The sequence below is a fragment of the Prionailurus viverrinus genome, chromosome A1 (genome assembly GCF_022837055.1).
Source record: "Prionailurus viverrinus isolate Anna chromosome A1, UM_Priviv_1.0, whole genome shotgun sequence".
Taxonomy (NCBI): Eukaryota; Metazoa; Chordata; class Mammalia; order Carnivora; family Felidae; genus Prionailurus; species Prionailurus viverrinus.
Genome location: NC_062561.1, coordinates 68,139,262 through 68,159,408, shown reverse-complemented (window position 1 = coordinate 68,159,408; position 20,147 = coordinate 68,139,262). Strand labels below are relative to the sequence as shown.

Sequence of the window (20,147 nt, the reverse complement as noted above, 5' to 3'; positions counted from 1 at the left end):
TTCAGGATTTTATGGATTTAGGTCTTAAATTTAAGTCCTTAATCCATTTTGAGTTAATTTTTGTGTATTGTATAAGATAGGGGTCCATTTTCATTCTTTTGCACATGAATGTCTAGTTTTCCCAGCACCATTTACTGAATAGAAAGTCAGTGCTTTTTCTTTGTAGGATGTAATAACCCTCTTGCAAAAGGATCTTCGTAAGATAAGGACTGACACATATCCATTGTGTTTGGTAATTAGGAGATACTCATGAGTACCGATGGCTTTGCTGCAGTGCTGGGGCTGGAAACATGCTAAAGTAGGTTGAGGAAATGTGATTTAAAGTTACTCAGCTAGAAAGTGAATACAGAGCTAGAATTTGAACCTTGGTTGTTAGGCTGTCTATCCCACAGTAAGCTGTGCTAAGAACACCTTTTCCTAAGCTTTGATTCCAACTCGATGCACCGTACTGAGAATGCGGAAATGAAACTAGTCTTACTATGTTAAGCTGGTTATTTTACTAGTGTATGGTAAACTAGGATTCTACCTGTGGTGAAACGTTAAAGAGAAACAGTATGTTTCACTATTCAGTAACAAACAGAATCAAGCTTTAAAATCTTTTCTGACTCTTGAACAAAGGGACGAGATTAAGATGACTGCTTCCGACATATTGGAGACTGACTACGTAAGCCACACAGTTTTCTTTTCGTAGAACTTTCGTATCCGGTAAAATACTAAGTTTAGGATTTGATTTTTATTGTCATATAAGGGTAATACATTGAGAGAAAAAGTGAATTTTTGATATGTACTGAGTTAATAAACACATCGGATCTTTCTTAAAGTTCTTTCCAGAATTAGTTCCCCAAAGCTCTTTTTTCCTTCCTCTTGTTATCCTTATCAAAGCTTTTTGTTGCATGTTTTGTTAAACCTTAAGTATAGAAAAAATAGCTTGGCATTAACGTTTCTTTTCATATATCTCTTTTTGAAGTTATACTGTAATTTGTGGAAAACAATAGGTATTAAATGATTAGCCCTTCAAAAATGTGTAAAGCTTACCTTATTTGGACATTGGTGATAGCCTTCTGTTTAAAACTTTTGAAAAATGCTACATGTAAGTGTTAACATGTCTATATAATAAATATGTGGCAAGAAATGTTGAGTAAATTATTTAAATTACCTGGAAATGTCTGTGAAGATCTGACATGATGCTAGATTTTTTTTTTCCAGATCTTAGTTTTCAGGCAGCTTCTCAAATAATGTCTACGCCAGTTTATGATGCCATAAAATTAATGAAAGACATTTCACAGAACTTCCCCATAAAAGCCAGGTATGTTAAAGTTCATGGGTTGATTATAGCCAGAACTCTTTCCATTAAATAAACTTTATGAAAATAGCTGATTTCATTTAACATTGTGATATCAACTAATTCTAACAGATACAGTTTTAATTAAAATAGGGCATTTCTTTATTATGCGTGTTGGGTTGTTTTTTGGTTTTTGTTTTTACCAGAGGAAAATACTGGCATGTGCACACATGCGTACACATCCTGAAAAATAGAACTCTTGAATTAGAGGCAAATGGAAAGGAAAAGTAATCTATTAAAGTTGTTTAAACAAAAATAGTGATACGGTAATCCAGGACAAAACTTGTTCAAGCAATGAATAATGAGAATATTTTTCTCTTTTCTGGGTGGAGGGTGATGAAAAGTATTATTCTAAATAGATTTATGCCCAGAATATGGCCAGATCATGTTCTTGCCCTTTCAGATTCTAAACAAGTCTTCTTTATGGAATATTTTGTGGAATACTTTTTGCCAGTAGGATACCTAAACGAACTGCTTCCAGAAATACTGATTTTACACTAAACACATCTTGCAGTTTAATAGATAATACATTTGCATGTCTAAAAGTAATCAGTACTTTCACAAAATAACAAAACGCTTATTCATTTGTAGTCTGGTTAGGAATGACAGGATGGGAAATTATAAGCAACCAGTAAAACAGAAAATAAGTTAGCTTCTCTTGAAGACGTGGAGTGTGTGGCTAGCATAGCAGCGTTTTCCTGAGGAGAGGGGAGAGCACCCCTGCATGAGCAGCACCCTCTCTTAGCCCGTGGGTGATCACCAGACCTCTCTTTGCCTCATGCGTTTTGCTGTACATTTATCCACAGTGCAAAGTATTGAATCTTAAATCTAGATATTCGTTCCTTTGTGGGTAAATAACTAGCACATAGTTGGCCAAAAGGTAACAACCTTTCTAGGGGACCCTGAAAATAGAGAGATGCACCAACTCAGTTACAGGTTAAGAATCAATATATTGATGACTCTTCTGTTAATTTTAAAGAGCCAAGAATTTGAGAAGTCAGTACTTGCATACTTAAAACTTGAAATGTGCATATGTGTATAAATGTTTAGTTACACTGCTGTTTTTGAAATTACTAGATCAAATACAAATAAAGTAAAATAACTTCAGTGTTAAGAAGATTGTTCACTCTTTTGACTGTAAGTCAGTTGCAACTCAAGGTTGTGGGCTAAACTCTGCTCTTAATTTGTGGTTGATCATTTAAAAAGAATGCAAACTATGGTAACACTGCTGAATGGCTAACTTACAGGCTTGAGCATATCTGTAAAGCCACTTGATAGACCATTACTAAATGTTTGTTAAAATATCTGCTAAATAGATGAAAAACTTGTGATACCAAATTATACATTGTAATTCCTCTTAAATGCTGCCAAATTTTAGGAGATAATATACACTTTTTGTGGGAGTTTTATTTTAAAGCAGAACTCTGCATTAACGGTCTTTTAATTTTTAAATTGTTTGCATAAAACTGACAAATATGTAACTAATTATCCTAGGAGTTATCAAGTCAAATAAATGTAGTTAATAAACTTGTTTAAAAAAATCTCTTTAAGTTATGAGGGAGTTCTAAGTTCTTCAAGAGTGGATATGGAGGAAGTCAGTATTGTTAGTCATTTAGAGCTTACATACTCTGGTAAAGATCCCAGGTTTACCAAAACTCTTTTTTATGTGCAAGTATTTTGAAATTTGTTTGCATTGACACATGTGTCATATTGGTTATTTTATACAAAGTTTCTCTGAATGGGCCAAACAGCACAAAATAGCATTTTCAGTCAAGTATATCTGAAAAGTATCTAGTAGTAAACAAGTTCCGACTGTACCTAATGCATACAGTTGTGCCCATGAACTCTTTTTTTTTTTTTAATTATTTAATTCCAGTGTAGTTAACATACAGTGTCGTGTTAGTTTCAGGTATACAATATAGTGACTCAGCAACTCGGTCCATCACCCAGGTGTGCACGAGCTCCTGTCAGTCTTGAATCCACCTGAATCAGACACAGTCAGACACCCTTGTCAAAGGAGAGCCGTGGTGCCAGTTGTCCAATAGCTACATGGAAATGTGCACTTTTGGTCGTGAAGCATTCTGAGTTTTTAGGTTCTTATCCAGAGTATTATATTATACTGAATTATAGATTGTCCTAAACATTTAAGTAAAAATGAATTATATCAGTATTTTTTTTTCCAGATCTCTGACCAGAGTTGCTGTAAATCCTCTTATGAGGGAGGAAATACAGGGAAACCAAAAGGTTTGTTTGAATTCTTTTTTTAAAAAAAATTGACTACACTAATATCAACGGTTTTAGACTTTGGATCTTCAGTTTCCATACATAAAAGAAAATGTTAATTTGTGCTTTTTGATTATTAGAACAGTTCAGATTTTCCACTTTTAGATTGTCTACTTTATATAGCTCACAGTCTGTGATAACAGCAAGTCTCCTCTGACATACATCTTACCTACTTCTTCATTCACCCTATGCTTCGGACCTTCTGCCCACATAGTATGGTTGTCTTTACAGGACAAAGAATAAAGCTGTGAGTTAATTACTCTGTTTCTCATGATCAGTTTTTCTTTAAAAGCTTGTAAGGCCTGAGTCAGGTTTGGACTGCTGGAACATCATTAGAATCCTGTGGCATAAAGGGCACAATTGATCAGTAATTTGATAAGATTCTGCCAAGTGGTCTCTTAAGTCACAGTAAGAACCCAAATGATCCTAGTTGTGTGCTATTTGTGAAGTGCTTCGAACACTGCCTGGCTTCATTACATAGGACTGCCTTGGCTTAAAGAAATACAAGACGCACGGGGCGCTGAACAGTAGGAGTTTGTTTTTCTGACGTAAAAGAAGTCTCAGAGTGAGCAGTTACAGACATGGTTTACTCCTTCTATGGCCACAGCTTTAGACTTCTTATTTGTATTTAAAGCAGAAAGAGGCAGGAAGACGGTATTAAATACCACATTAATCCTCCGTAACGCCTTCCTGGAACGCATCACCTGTCTGACTTCCAACTCACTGGCCAGAATTTTGTCCTATGGCTATCTCTAGCTGTAAGGGAGGCTAGAAAAGTAGTGTTCACTTTTCTAGTAATGGAGGTAGCAAAGTGGGTTAACTTAGCCAGGCAACCGTGCCTGTCACACAGAAGCAGAATGAACTCTCAGTAGGTACCAGCTCTTGTGATGGCGGCCAGCAACTACAGCAGTAATAATGAAGGAGTAGATGCATAGTTCACATTTGGAGCACGAGTGTTGGGAACCATCACACATCATCCCTATGTACGATATTCTTTGCCTAGCTTACCACCTGAGAAATTATTGTTTATCCTCCCAAAATGGTTGTGGTATTACTCCTTTCTCCAATTTTCCTAATTGCTCTTACCATTCTTTGAACAGAGTGATTTTCTTATAAAAGCTCCTGTACTAATAGTGAATTTTGTTTGAATAGTGCCACCTGCAGCAGGAAAAGAAGAGAGGGTAGAAAAGGGAGGAGAAATAAAGGATGCCGAAGTTTCAGTGGCTTCACCCAGTCCAGTATATTTTTTTGCCCATTTAATAGTCCAGAGAGGGTGTTCATGTCATCAGAACATCAAGTTGTGATTTGGGGTCCAAATGCTGGAGGACTTCATGAGGTTACAGAAGAAATACTGTGAGAATGAAAGAGAAGTAACTGGAACTGAAGACCCAGATTTTCTCAGGTAGACCCGTATGACCTCATGATCGCAGGGTGACTGCTAAAGCTAGTTGCTGCAGCAGAGTGGAAGTGGAAGTTGATAGAAATGAGTAGATCAGGAAACTCTGAATCTAGAGGCTTGAATGAGTATGGTACCTGATACAGCCCATTCCCTCAGAAATACCGGTTGAATTGAAAACTGTTGAATGTTTACATGTTATCTGTAATACATTGAATGTTTAGCATTAGGTAGTTTTTTTAAGTGTTCTAGAGAGAGAGAGTATAGGAGTCATTAATATCCCAGTGTATAAAATGGGATCCAGTGATTTCTGTTGGGTCACAGAGTTGGTAAAAGAACCAGAATTTGTGCTCTGATAGACAGTTCATTTCAGGTCAATTTCATAAGCACTTTGAATTTGTTCAGGTGCCAAACATCTTGCTAGGTGATTAGAAAACAAGGTATTTGAGGAGATTGAGAAATTTTGGTGTAGTTTCTTTTCTTCTAAAAATTCTTGAATGACTGCTATTTCCAGAAGAACATCATACAAAATTTAGAAAATTGCATTTAATAAAACCAGGTGGGTATGAGGAGTCTAGTGTAAACTGTCATTCCTCTACAGAAATCAACAGGGAAACCTAAAGTGGGGAGAGACTATGTTACTTTCACGATAGTACTTTATGACCAAAGGTTTCATATTACTAGTAAATAGAAAGTCATAGGGAAGGACAATTTAAAAATTTAAGATCATTGGTTGGTATATTTGCAGAGGGAAAACATGAAGTATTGAGATGGATTATGTTATTATTCACAAATAGTCACTCTCTTCCCTCTGTCAGAGGAGTCTGCTCCTCTGCCCCTACGATGTTGACTGATACCATGTCACTTGTGACTTGCTTTAACTAATATGAAATGAGCAAATACACATGTCATGTGCGAGCAGCAGCTTTGTGGTTTCGTTGACTTTTGGCTTCTGCACTCTCCCTCTCTCTCCCTCTCTCTCCCACCCTCTCTCTCCCACCCTCTCCCTCTCCCTCTCCCTCTCTCTCCCTCTCTCTCCCTCTCCCTCTCCCTCCCTCTCCCTCTCTCTCCCTCTCTCTCCCTCTCTCTCCCTCTCCCTCTCTCTCCCACCCTCTCCCTCTCTCTCCCACCCTCTCCCACCCTCTCTCTCCCTCTCCCTCTCTCTCCCCTCCCTCTCCCTCCCTCTCCCTCTCTCTCCCTCTCCCTCTCTCTCCCCTCCCTCTCTCTCCCTCTCCCTCCCCTCCCTCTCCCTCCCTCTCCCACCCTCTCCCTCCCTCTCCCTCCCTCTCCCTCCCTCTCCCTCCCTCTCCCGCCCTCGCTCGCCCGCCCTCGCTCGCCCGCCCTCCCACCCTCGCCCTCCCACCCTCTCTCTCTCTCTCTCTCTCCCTCTCTCTCTCCCTCTCTCTCTCTCTCTGCCTCTCCCACATAGAGGCTGCTCTCCTGGTCTGGCACCTGAAATGAAAAAGGCCCTGGGGTGAGCCAAAGATAATTGAAGGTGTGAATATGTGATATGAACAAGAAATCAGTGTTTCCTCTGGGAAGCCACTGAGATTCGGGGATTCTTTATATTAAGAACTTGGATACTGTAATATCAAATATAATTAAGCTTTATACATTACTTTCCCGTTTGCTAAATTGTATTTTATCTTATGCTCCTGAAACTGTTAAACACTGTTTCTATGTTTCAAAGAAATGCAGAATAATGTCTGTTGCTCTATAAAAGGGTGATTTTAGGGCTATTGGAAAAGGTGAAGGAATAAAGTAGCTATGGAAATAGGAGAGAAAGGCAGAAGTTGTGGGTTTAGTTCCTGGTACTAGCTTTGAGAAGTTCTCTTTAAACCTCTTCTGTAAAATGTAATTACACAGTTCAGATTAGAATAATCTGTGAGCATATTTTGTAAATATATACAACTATAAGATGGCAGAAATCATGGGAATGTAGTCAAAATGACAAGTTTAAGGTTAGAATTCTTACAGAAAGAGTTATTCTAATATTACATTTAAAAAAGGTCATTCTTTCATTTACATTATCCAGAATTAACATTATGTGTCAATCCTAGTATTTGCTTTATCTTCTCATTTTTTAGGAATTATTTGGATCTTTTCAATTTTAATATCTTTATTTTTTGCATAGTTCAGCATTTTATTACCAACTTAGCTAGGAAGTCTGGCTATGGTTAATTTTATTTAGTTATATCATATTTTTAATTGAAGCTGGCCTAAGTTGACATTTTATTAAGAATATAGTGACTGGTTCCAATAGAAATATGGCTGCAGCCAAGTTTAAAGTAGTCCCATTTATTCTCCTAAAAATCATACAGAGCAACAAAGAAAATGAGTAGAATTCATATATAGCGACAAAAAGAATGAAACCACGTTTTCAGCAAAACTATCAGAAGGCAAAAGCCTACAAACTCTCAGTTTTGTGTGTGGTGGAAAATGCCAGCACCAGTAGAACTTAAGTATAAAGCTACAGTTGCATGGAGGGGAAGAATGGAACATGGCAGGAGACCCAGCATGACAATCCCAGCAATCATCAGCAAGTACTCACCCTCAAAGGAGAGGGCTCCACTCTGAGTAGGAACACTGGGGTGGGCAGGATTAAAAACAAGTAGGAGAGGGGCGCCTGGGTGGCTCAGTGTGTTGAGCGTCTGACTCCTGATTTTGGCTCAGGTCATGATCCCAGGGTCTTGGGATTGAGCCCCACATCGGGCTCTGTGTGGAGTCTGCTTAAGATTCTCTCTCTCTCTCCCCCTCTGCCCTTCCCCTGCCCCTGCTCATGCTTGCATGATCTCTATTTCTCATAAAAATTAAAAACACACACACACACATCAGCTGCAGGAGGGGGAAAGAGGAGTCATGTGAAGTGCACGGAAGTGGCAGATTTCAGAAAATCTAGCTGGGGGGTGGGGGTGGGGTGGTTCATCCAAGAGACCAGGTCATCATCCTTTAGTGGCAAAGTGAAGAGAAAAAGTGCCTGGTGATTAGAGCCTCTCAGCTGGGCTAATATTTGAGAATATGAGGAAGACTGTCTACATTGGGTGACCCAGCTGAAACTGTTGATGACAATAAGGAAACTTCAAAGCAGGAAACCTGGAAGGCTAATTTTGCCTCTTTCACTCCCAAACCATCTCCTCTGCTAATGTCTAGTGTGAGAAAATCTAAGTGATTCAGATATGCTTATCAGAAAGCTAGAACTACTACATCCATGTAAAGATCTCCCTGTAAAGGGGGAAAGGAGGAGCAGAATTACACTGTAAATGAAGAAACCTCACTAAGCAGAGGAAGATTGCAACACGACATTCAGATGTGTGCTTGAAAAGCTACTGAAGTCGAGAAGCAACACAGTACAGAATTACAGTGACTCACAGCGAAGATGGGCCAAGAATAGGACCAGAGAATGGGAAACCAGAGCTGGGAGGGCTTTGCAAAGATATAGAAAGCAACCATTTCAGAAGTAAAAGCTAAAACTACAAATGGCAGGCACAAGGGAGAATTGAATTTCTAGAAAACCCCATAGAAGACATAGTGGATAGAATTAAGAAATGAAAAGAAAGCAGAAAAGATTCAAGACAGATGATAATTAAAAGGCAGGTAAAGGAAATCCAGCATTCCTATAGTAGAGTTTCTGAAATAGAAAACCAAACAAAGGGACAGAGCAAATGTTTAAAACTGTAATTAAACCATTTTCTGAAATAAAAGACTTGAATCCACATTATTTAAAGGATACACCATATAACTAGGAAAATTGACCGAGAATCATCAAAATAAAGAAAGGCTGTAGGAAAAAAGGAATTATTTGTGCATTTAGCAATAAGGATTATAAAGAAAGAAAACCAGATTGGCATCAGATTTTCAAAAACCGTATTCAACCCCAGAAGACCGTGAAGTTCTGCCTATGGGATTCTCAGAGAAAGAAAAACTGTCCTTCAAACTAGCTCTCAGATAGATATGCATATATAGACTACAAAAAATGTTGAACAACAAGAATTCAGGGAAAGCATGCTCCCTGAGGAATTTCTTCTGATCAAGAACTCATAGAAGATGCTTTGGCAGAAAAACTGCCTAGTTGGACATTGAATGAGTTTATTGTCCAACTAAAACAGAGACGCAGGTGAGGGAAAGGGCGATGCTGCAGTATATAAATAGCGCCCACTCTGACATAGTAAAATATTGCAACTAATACAAGTAGGGAGGTAGTAAATAGAATAAATTTGCTGACTGCCTTAACGGAGATACTCGGGAATCATGGGAGTGGATTAAAGCTGAAAAATCACGCAGTGGAGCCTAAACATACTTAAAAGTGCGCAGTTAGCCACTAATGAGTAGAAAGCTATTGAGTAAAAGTGGGCTGTGCAAGAGCAGGAAGAGGTTAAAAACTATTTTTTATAATAGCATCATTAGATACCTTTTAAAGAGCTGAGGGTATTACATGAAGATACATGTGTAAGAGTAGCTAGTGGAACAGAGATCTAAATCTTCCCTTGGAAAAGAACCTAAAAAAAGAAATGTACATGCACCCCCCCCCACAATCCATTTATGAATGAATTTTAGAAACACACCTGGAAAGAGTGAATGCAACATGGAAGAATGACAGTTGCAGCTACTCTGTCATATCAACCAATGTAAATAAACTTGACATTACCAAGAGGTGTCAGTTTGAATCATTAGGCTAATAAATGTGAAATAACTCTTAAACTAATTCAGAAATGTTAAAGATTAAAGATGGGGCAGTGGTAGACCAAGCAAATACTGTGTTACAGGGGTAGTGATCTTAAAAGCATAAAGCTAGGTTCAGGCCTGAAAGTATTAATGAGCAAAAAATGGCCCTGTATGAGACTGATGAAAGTGTAACAATTATTAATATCTATCCATCAAAGCACTGTAGGAATATTCATAAAACAAACTACTGGAGATGGAAGGAAAAACAGAATTTACCTAAGACTGATGTAGTCAAAAATCAAAGATACGACCAAACATTATCAATGTGATAGGTGTTACAGATATATAATAAATTTTATATCCTGATAACAGAGAAAAGTCTTTTCTCAAATTGTTATGGAGGAATGACCCCCCCCAAAAAAAACTAGAAAGCAGATATAATAGAAAAAAACATTCTTTCATCCCTGTGCACTCAAACTGGAAGTTGATTAAAAAAAAAAATCAGGAGAACATGGCTTCTTCTCTGGGAGATTAAAACTTTGTTTACTCTTAAGTAGAAGGGAAAATAAAATACACATCAAAATTGCAGTATTCTTGATAAATTTTAAAAAGACAAGCTATTAGAATATTTGGGGCACAAAACAAAGTTCAGAGAAAAGCCTTAAAATCTTACATCAGTAAAAATAAAAGATTAAAAATAAAGGAATTAAATTTAGGACCTAAAAGGTTAGTAAAAGCAATAAAGAAAATCAAAAGAAAGCAGAAGAAAATAATACAGGGTAAAAATTAATGCACTAAAAGACAAAAATAGTGAAACTAATAAAAGGATAATATGCCATAATCAAGTTTACTTGAATGCAAGGATGGTTCAATATTAGGAAGTCTATTCGTATAATAATATCATTGGATATTTGTTGTAAATTGGCACGATTTTCTCCATAGATGCTGAGAAGCATTTTACACAATTCAAGATCTATTCCTGACTGTAAAAACATTTTTAAAAACTTCATAAATCAATGAGACCTTTTTTTAAAGTGTGCACATGTATATTTGTGTGTATCTCAGCTTAAAAACCGTCTTACTATTGGAAAAGATGTCAGAGAGTAAAGAAAAAGACTCCATTTATGATAGCAACATAAACAGCTGTATATTTACCAAAATCAGGAACAAGACAATGAAGCTCATTATTGTCGTTGTAATTTATCATTGTATTAGCTGTTAGCCAACATGATTAGTTAAGAGAAACATGTTAGAAGTATAAAAATTGGGGGGAAATGCAGCATAAGAGAATCTGTGAAAAAGCCAAAAACTGGAGACAGAAAGGTGTTCTAGTCTTCTCAGGCTTCCATGGACTGGGTGGCTTCGACAAGTTATTTTCTCACACTTTGGGAGCCTACAAGTCCTAGATCGTGGTTTTGGCAGATTCTGTTTCTGGTGAGGGCTGTCTTCCTGGTTGGTAGACAGACAGCCACCTCCTTGGTGTGTCTTCACATGGCCTTTCTGTGCATACGAAGTGCACCACCCTCATGACCTCATTTCACTGTAATTACATCTCTGTAGGTCCTGTCACTAAATACAGTCACATCGGGGTTGAGGGCTTCCGTTATTTGAATTTGGAGAGGGACGTGCTTTAGTCCCCAACAAAAGGTAATAGGTTACACGACTAATATATAGAGAAATCAGTGGGTTCCAAATATTGCAAACAAGTAGTTCAAACAACTTGTTGGCAGATGTTAGAAGAGAGAAAGACTCCATTTATAATAGTAACATAAACAGCATCTTGACAACGAAGTCAATTCTAAGTTAATTTATAGTTGTAATCAGAACCTATAAAAATACCAAAGGTGACTTTTTTTTTCTGAAACTTGACAAATCTAAAACTTCACATGGAAAAGATAGGCAAGGAATAATAGCCAGGGATACTGTGGAAAATTTAAAAGAACAGTAGGGACCTGCCCCGTGGGGACACCAGCACAGACTGTTCATGCCATCATGGATTGTCACTCCAGCCTGCTCAGGGCCACTGGGGCCACCACTGCCATCACCTTTCTACCTCTCCTCCATTTGGTATCAGTGAAGTAATTTTGAAATAAGCTTTGATTTCAGAGCAAGAAATCTGAATTTAATCCGTAAACTAAGGAACCGTGGTGTATATTGCTGTCTCAGCCATCTCCCTTGGAGCATGCTGGGAGAAGGACAAGAATGGTAATGGCTTTCCTGTCATTAATCTTGGCTAAATGGGTTTGGGCCAGTAGTGCATGTTACCTGCTACCGTGTGGGGCATGTGAGTGGTACCTAAAAAAACGGAGACGAGGGTGGTGGGGACTAGAGGCCGGGAATCCCAGGATCCCTTGCAGTGTTCCTGAGTGTGGACTGAGCACTGGAACAATCATGATGTACGTCACTGCTGTGACATATCCTCCCCACACACCAAAGAGTACAGTTCCCACAAAACGTGTAAACCAGAGGTTTATGCATAAGAAAGAAATAATAGTGGTCATTAAATATGTAGAAAGATGATCTGTCTTCACTCCTAATAGAAATACAGGTCCAAGTTAAACTGAGACACCAGATTTTAAAAATTAGAAAGTTTGATAGTGTAATCAGCGAGCGGATCTATCTTTTGTGAAAGAAAGCAGGGAAAACGAGATGTATATCTGGACATATTAGTGTTTGCATAAAGGGACACCGGAAGGATGAACGAGAAACTGGGGGGAAAAAAACCCCGGTCACCTCTACGGGCCACAAAGAGAGGCTGGGAGACAGAGTGAAAGGTTGCAGAATGGGCATGAGAATTGTGTAGAGGTTTTTATGTGGTTTGACTTTGAACTCATGCAGAGATTTTTCTGGAAATATTATGACTGCGCTGAAGGTACATAAGTATATTTGGGTTTGATTTTATTCAGGAGGCAACTGATTTCACTCCAAACTATGGCACATTTCCCTTCGAAGTTCAGAATTGTTATTTTGATCAGAGATTTACCAGAAGCTGCTTTTCCTGGTTTTAAATTAAATGTCAGTCTACTGTGTATCTGTTCTTATTTGCTTGTAAGAGCTGTAACATTTTTTGGTTTGGGGGAATAAAATGGAGATATGATAGGGTGATCTGGTAGCTTTGTTGTTGTTTTGTTGTTTTTTACTTCAGCAGTGTAAAACAGATTGTTTCAATTTCATAATTACATAATCAAATGCAGGTATTTAAATACAAGATCCAAGTAAAGGATTATATCTAATTCAAATAAAAGCTCACACCTTTTCTAATTATGTGAACTAATTACTTAGAAGAGACAGCAATTTTAGAATTCTTGAGAAAATCCCAAGATTAGAATATCCTTCCCAAAAGTTCTTCTGTAAAACATTTTCTTTAGAATCTTATATTCTCTCATCACTCATCCTGGGGGCAGGGGAGGGAGAACCTCTTCTATATTACAATATATCTGACTTCAAATTTTAAATCCAGAATGGATGCAGTTTCAGCTTGGGGGCCTCCCTCCAGATGTGTTTATAAGCAAATTTACCATGATAAAGCTCTACCAGTCTTCTGGGATCCACCCAGTTGGAATTTTTTTAGTTTCTGGTAATGGCCCAGCTCTGTTGGTGGTTAAAGGGATATGTTACAATGTATTCCCTCTTTTTTTTTCAGCCTCTGCTTTATTTTTTTTAATATAATTTATTGTCAAATTGGCTAACATACAGTGTGTAAAGTGTGCTCTTGGTTTTTGGGGTAGATTCCCATGGTTCATTGCTTACATACAACACCCAGTGCTCATACCAACAAGTGCCCACCTCAATGCCCATCACCCATTTTCCCCTCTACCCACCCCCCCCCATCAACCCTCAGATTGTTCTCTGTATTTAAGAGTCTCTTACGGTTTGTCTCCCTCCCTGTTTGTAACTATTTTTTTTCCCTTTCCCTTTTCCATGGTCTTGTGTTAAGTTTCTCAAAATCCACATGAATGAAAACATATGATATCTGTCCTTCTCTAACTGACTTATTTTACTCAACATAATACCTTCCAGTTTCATCCACATTGCTGCAAATGACAGGATTTCATTATTTCTCATTGCCAAGCAGTATTGTATATATAAACCACATCTTTATCCATTCATCAGTTAATGGACATTTGGGCTCTTTCTATAATTTGGCTATTGTTGAAAGCGCTTCTATAAACATTAGGGTACATGTGCCCCTATGAATCAGCACTCCTGTATCCTTTGGCTAAATTCCTAGTAGTGCTGTTGCTGGGTCATAGGGTAGTTCTATTTTTAATTTTTTGAGGAACCTCCACACTGTTTTCCAGAGTGGCTGCACCAGTTTGCATTCCCACCAGCAGTGCAAGAGGGTTCCCGTTTCTCCACATTCTTGCCAGCATCTGTAGTTTCCTGGTTTGCTCATTTTAGCCACTCTGACTGGTGTGAGGTGATATCTGAGTGTGGTTTTGATTTGTATTTCCGTGATGATGAGTGACATTGAGAATCTTTTCATGTGCCTGTTGGCCATCTGGATGTCTTCTTTGGAGAAGTGTCTATTCATGTCTTCTGCCCATTTCTTCACTGGATTATTTGTTTTTTGGGTGTTGAGTTTAGTAAGTTCTTTGTAGATTTTGGATACTAACCCTTTGTCTGATATGTCATTTGCATATATCTTTTCCCATTCCGTTGGTTGCCTTTTAGTTTTGTTAATTATTTCCTTTGCAGTGAAGAAGCTTTTTATCTTGATGAGGTCCCATTTTTGCTTTTAATTCCCTTGCCTTTGGAGATGTGTAGATCAAGAAATTGCTGCAGCTGAGGTCAAAGAGGTTGTTGCCTACTTCTCTAGGGTTTTGATGGTTTTCTGTCTCACAGTTAGGTCTTTCATCCATTTTGAGTTAATTTTTGGGTATGGTGTAAGAAAGTGGTCTCGTTTCATTCTTCTGCATGTTGCTGTCCAGTTCTCCCAGCACCATTTGCTAAAGAGACTTTTTTCCATTGGATACTCTTTCCTGCTTTGTCAAAGATTAGCTGGCTGTACATTTTGTGGGTCCAGTTTTGGGTACTCTATTCTATTCCATTGGTCTTTGTGTCTGTTTTATGCCAATACCGTACTGTCTTGATGACTACAGCTTTGTAGTAGAGACTAAAGTCTTGGATTGTGATGCCTCCCACTTTGGTTTTCTTTTTCAATATTACTTTGGCTATTTGGGGTCTTTTGTGGTTCCATATAAATTTTAGGATTGATTGTTCTAGCTTTAAGAAGAATGCCCGTGCAGTTTTGATTGGGATTGCACTGAATGTGTAGATTGCTTTTGGCAGTATTGACATTTTAACAATATTCTTCCAGTCCATGAGTATGGGATGTTCCGTTTCCTTCATTTTCCTTCATGAGTTTTCTATAGTTTTTTAGCATATAAATCTTTTATATCTTTGGTTAGGTTTATTCCTAGGTATTTTATGGTTTCTGGTGCAATTGTAAATGGGATCAATTTCTTGATTTCTCTTTCTGTTGCTTCATTATTGATGTATAGAAATGTAACCAATTTCTATACATTGATTTTGTACCCTGTGACTTTGCTGAATTCATGTATCCATTCTAGTAGCCTTTTGGTGGAGTCTTTCAGGTTTTCCACGTAGAGTATCATGTCATTTGCGAAAAGTTAAAGTTTGAACTCTTCGCCAAATTTGATGCCTTTTATTTCATTTTGTTGTCTGATTGCTGATGCTAGCTAGCTGGACTTCCAACACTATGTTAAACAACAGTGGTGAGAGTGGACCTCCCTGTCGTGTCCCTGATCTCAGGGGGAAGCTCTCAGTTTTTCCCTACTGAGGATGATATTAGCTGTGGGCTTTTCATGTATGGCTTTTATGATGTTTAGGTATATTCCTGCTGTCCCGACTTCCTTGAGGGTTTTTATGAAGATAGGATGCTGTATTTTGTCACATGCTTTTTCTGCATGTATTGACAGGATCATGTGGTTCTTATCCGTTCTTTTATTAATGTGATGTATCACATTGATTGATTTGCGAATATTGAACCAGCCCTGCAGCTCAGGAAAGATTCCTACTTGAGCATGGTGAATAATTCCTTTTATATACTGTTGAATTCAATTTGCTAGTATCTTGTCGAGAATTTTTGCATCCATGTTCATCAGGGATGTTGGCCTGTAATTCTCCTTTTTTGTGGGGTCTCTGTCTGGTTTGGGAATCAAGGTAATGCTGGTTTCATAGAATGAGTCCGGAAGTTTTCCTTCCGTTTCTATTTTTCTGAAATAGCTTGAGAAGGATAGGTATTAACTCTGCTTTAAATGTCTGGTAGAATTTCCCTGGGAAGCCATCTGACTCAGGACTCTTATTTGTTGGGAGATTTTTGATAACTGATTCAATTTCTTCACTAGTTATGGGTCTGTTTAAATTTCCATTTCTTCCCATTTGAGTTTTAGTATTGTGTGGGTGTCTAATTTGTCCATTTCTTCTAGGTTGTCCAGTTTGTTGGCATATAATTTTTCATAGTATTCTCTGATAAGTGCTTGTATTTCTGAGGGATTGGTTGTAATAATTCCATTTTCATTCATGATTTTATCTATTTGGGTCCTCTCTCTTTTCTTTTTGAGAAGTCTGGCTAGGGGGTTATCAATTTTGGTTATTTTTTTTTTAAAAACCAGCTCTTAGTTTCATTGATCTGTTCTACTGTTTTGCTTTTTGGGGGGGGGGGGCGGGAATTCTATATTGTTTATTTCTGCTGTGATCTTTATTATTTCTCTTCTGCTGCTGGCCCGGGGTTCCTTTGTTGTTCTGCTTCTAGTTCCTTTAGGTGTGCTGTTAGATTTTGTATTTGGAATTTTTCTTGTTTCTTGAGATAGGCTTGGGTTGCTATGTATTTTCCTCTTAGGACTCCCTTTGCTGCATCCCAAGCGGTTTGGACTGTTGTGTTTTCATTTTCATTTGTTTCCATATATTTGCTAATTTCTTCTTTAATTGCCTGGTTGACCCATTCATTCTTTAGTAGGATGTTCTTTAACCTCCATGCATTTGGAGGCTTTCCAATTTTTTTTCTGTGGTTGATTTCAAGTTTCATAGCATTGTGATCTGAAAATGTGCATGGTATGATCTCAATTCTTTTATATTTATTGAGGACTGTTTTGTGACCAAGCATATGATCTATCTTGGAGAATGTTCCATGTGCACTAGAGTAAAATGTGTATTCTGCTTTAGGATGAAAAGTTCTGAATATATCTGTCAAGTCCATCTTGTCCATTGTATCATTCAGGGCCATTGTTTCTTTATTGATTTTCTGTCTGGATGATCTGTCCATTTCTGTAAGTGCAGTATTAAAGTCCCCTGCAATTACCACATTCTTACCAATAAGATGCTCATGTTTGTGATTGTTTTATATATTTGGGTTCTCCTGAATTCAGTGCATAGACATAATTTTTAGCTCTTCTTGATGGATACACATCATAATTATGATATGCCCTTCTTCATCTCTTGTTAAAGCCTTTAGTTTAAAATCTAGTTTATCTGATATAAGTAATGGCTACTCCAGCTTTCTTTTGACTTCCAGTAGCATGATAGATGGTTCTCCATCCCCTCACTTTCAATCTGAAGGTGTCCTCAGGTCTAAAATGAGTCTCTTGTAGACAGCAAATAGATGGGTGCTTTTTTTTTAATCCATTCTGATACCCTGTGTCTTTTGATTGGAGCATTTAGTCCATTTACATTCAGTGTTATTACTGAAAGATACGGATTTAGTGTCATTGTGTTATCTGTAGGTTTCATGCTTATAGTGATGTCTCTGGTCCTTTGTGGTCCTTGCAACATTCCACTCACAGAGTCCCCCTTAGAATCTCTTGCAGGGCTGGTTTAGTGGTCATAAACTCCTTCAGTTTTTGTTTGTCTGGGAAAGCCTTTATCTCTCCTTCTATTCTGAATGACAGGCTTGCTGAGTAAAGGATTCTTGGTTGCATATTTTTCTTTTTCAGCACGTTGAAAACTCCCTGCCACTCCTTTCTGGCCTGCCACATTTCAGTAGATTGGTCTGCTACTACCCTTGTGGGTACCCTGGTAGACCTTAAGGCCCATTTGTCTAGTTATGGGTCTGTTTAAATTTTCTGTTTCTTCCCATTTGAGTGGGTGTCTAATTTGTCCATCCCTAGCTGCTTTCAGAGTTCTCTTTATCTTCATATTTTGCCAGTTTCACTATGACATGTCACACAGAAGATGGATTCAAGTTACGTCTGAAGGGAGTTCTCTGTGCCTGCTAGATTTCAATGTCTGTTTCCTTCCCCAGATTGGGGAAGTTCCTACCTACGATTTGTTCAAGTACACCTTCGGCCCCTTTCTCTCTTCTTCTTCTGGAACTCCTATGATATGGATATTGTTCTGTTTCACCTTATCACTTAGTTCTCTAATTCTCCCCTCGTGGTCCAGAATTTTCTTATCTTTCTTTTTCTCAGCTTCATCTTTGCCATAATTTTGTCTTCTCTTTCACTTAATCTCCCCTCTGCCTCTTGAATCCTTGCTGTCACTGCCTCGAGTTTATTTTGCACCTCATTTACAACATTTTTAAATTCATCATGACTATTTTTTACTTTCTTGATCTGTGCAGCAATAGATTCTCTGCTGTCTTCCATGTTTCTTTCAAGCCCAGCAATTAATCTTATGATTCTAAATTCTTGTTCACTTATGTTGTTTATATCTTTTGATCAATTCTTTAGTTGTCATTTCTTCCTGAAATTTCTTTTGAGGAAAATTCTTCCGTTTCATCATTTTGGCTAGTTCCCTGTCCCTTATGTGTTTTAAAAGCTTGCTATGTGTCCTGCACTACTATATTAAAGAGGGGTCATACAGTCTCCAGGGCCTGGCCCTTCAGGAGGTGTTTTTTGGAGTGTGCTACTTGCTCTCTGTTGTTGTGACTGTGGTTGCTTTATCTCCCTACCCATCGTGATGTTTTGGACCCTCCACCAGGTGTGCTTTGATTTGTTTGCTGAAGTAGCCTTGGAAAAGAAAACAAAAAACAGAAAAACAAAACAAAAACACCAGCTACCGCAAAACAACGGGGTGATGGTGTTGATGGAAGAGGCCTTATCCCATACAAAGAGAGAGATGACAGGAGCAGGGAAAAAGAAAAAATTGAGCAGAGAAACTCTATGGCTTAATCCAGACAGAGAGGAAACTGAAGGAGATATAGAATAGTAAAGAGAATAGATTCAATATGTCTGCTTAAACAAACCGCAACCAGAATAACCAGACTAGAGAAGGGAAGAAATAAGGAGAAAAGGAAGAGGGGGGAAAAAAAACGTGTGTGTATTTATATATATACACACACACGCACACACACACAAAACAAGAATTGTCCAAGAATTAGAAAATGCAAAACCACTGGGGGCCTTGGAACCAGGGGCAGCACTGGTCTGGAGGAGGGGCTGTCTGGTTAACATCTGTCCTGCCCCAGTAGATCCAGAGTCAGCAGGCACAGAGGGGCGTGGTTTGGTGTGGGCGGGTCCCCGCCTCCACTGTGAACCTGCTGTCCCTTCCCTGATGCCACATGTTGGAGGTGGTGGGGAGAAAAATGGCGACACTTGAGTCTCTCCTTCACCGACCAGGTGTCCCAAACCACTCGTTCAGGCCATCCTTGCAGTGCCACAGGAGGGCGTGAAGGAAGCAGTTTGCCCCACTCCCCCAACTCTCGCATCTCCCTGGCTCACGGTTGGGATTTAAACCCCGATGTCTTAAAGGGCTCTGCTCTGTGCGCCCCAGTTCCGGGGAAGAGCCGCTCTGCGTGGCAGATATGACTTCTGGCTGGTGGGCACAGGCAGCCTTTGTCCTTTGAATGGTTATATACCTTCTTCCCACAGCACTCCAGGGAGAGGATCACTTTCTCCCACTGCAGACTGCACCTCTGAACTAGGTACCGAGCCCAGGACTGGCTCCCCTCCTCCCCAGGTGCACAAACAGGGCAGCCGGCCTCAGTTCAGAGGAAGCCCCACAGTTTGAGATTGGATCTTTCTCTGTCCTACTCTGTGGTTTTTCTCTTGTCCAGATATAGTCCTACGCTTCCTTAGTCTCTCTTTTTCATCCCTTTGTCTCTGTGCAGAAGGGGATCCCTCCCGTCCCTGCGTTATACAGCCTGTTTTATCTTTCCCAGTTTGCAATCACACACCTATGACCCGCCAGGTTGTCCCCGTGGGTCCCTGGAGACGTCTTTGTCACTCTGCAGCCTGGACTCTTGGAATTCAAAGTCCTTTGGCCTCAACACTGCTGTGTTTGAGGGACGAGGGAACTACAGGCTTCCCTACTTCTCTGCCAGTTGGATCTCTCCTCAGCCTCAGCTTATCCCCTCTTTTTGAATGAGGTCCTGTTTCTCACTGGGAATTTGTATTCATTTCTGCTCAAAGCCTAGGAGCACCCCCAGCTTAATTCCACTTCCAATAAAAGGTCTGTGTATGTGTTTTAGACCTTAAAAATAGTGTGAAGTCAAGCCTCAAACTC

General features: G+C 38.9%; 1 protein-coding gene across 2 annotated transcripts in view; it reads left to right on the top strand.

Moving 5' to 3' along the window:
• Positions 1–20,147, top strand: part of UGGT2 (UDP-glucose glycoprotein glucosyltransferase 2) — a 191,250-nt gene that overhangs the window by 55,576 nt on the left and 115,527 nt on the right. For both annotated transcript variants that reach the window (XR_007154714.1, XM_047870316.1), the window contains exons 9-10: positions 1,207–1,306; positions 3,526–3,586. Coding sequence is in view for 1 of the 2 variants with exons in the window: in XM_047870316.1 (XP_047726272.1) it covers positions 1,207–1,306; positions 3,526–3,586 (161 nt within the window). In the remaining variant the exon portion in view is untranslated. The remainder of the gene's footprint in view (positions 1–1,206; positions 1,307–3,525; positions 3,587–20,147) is intronic.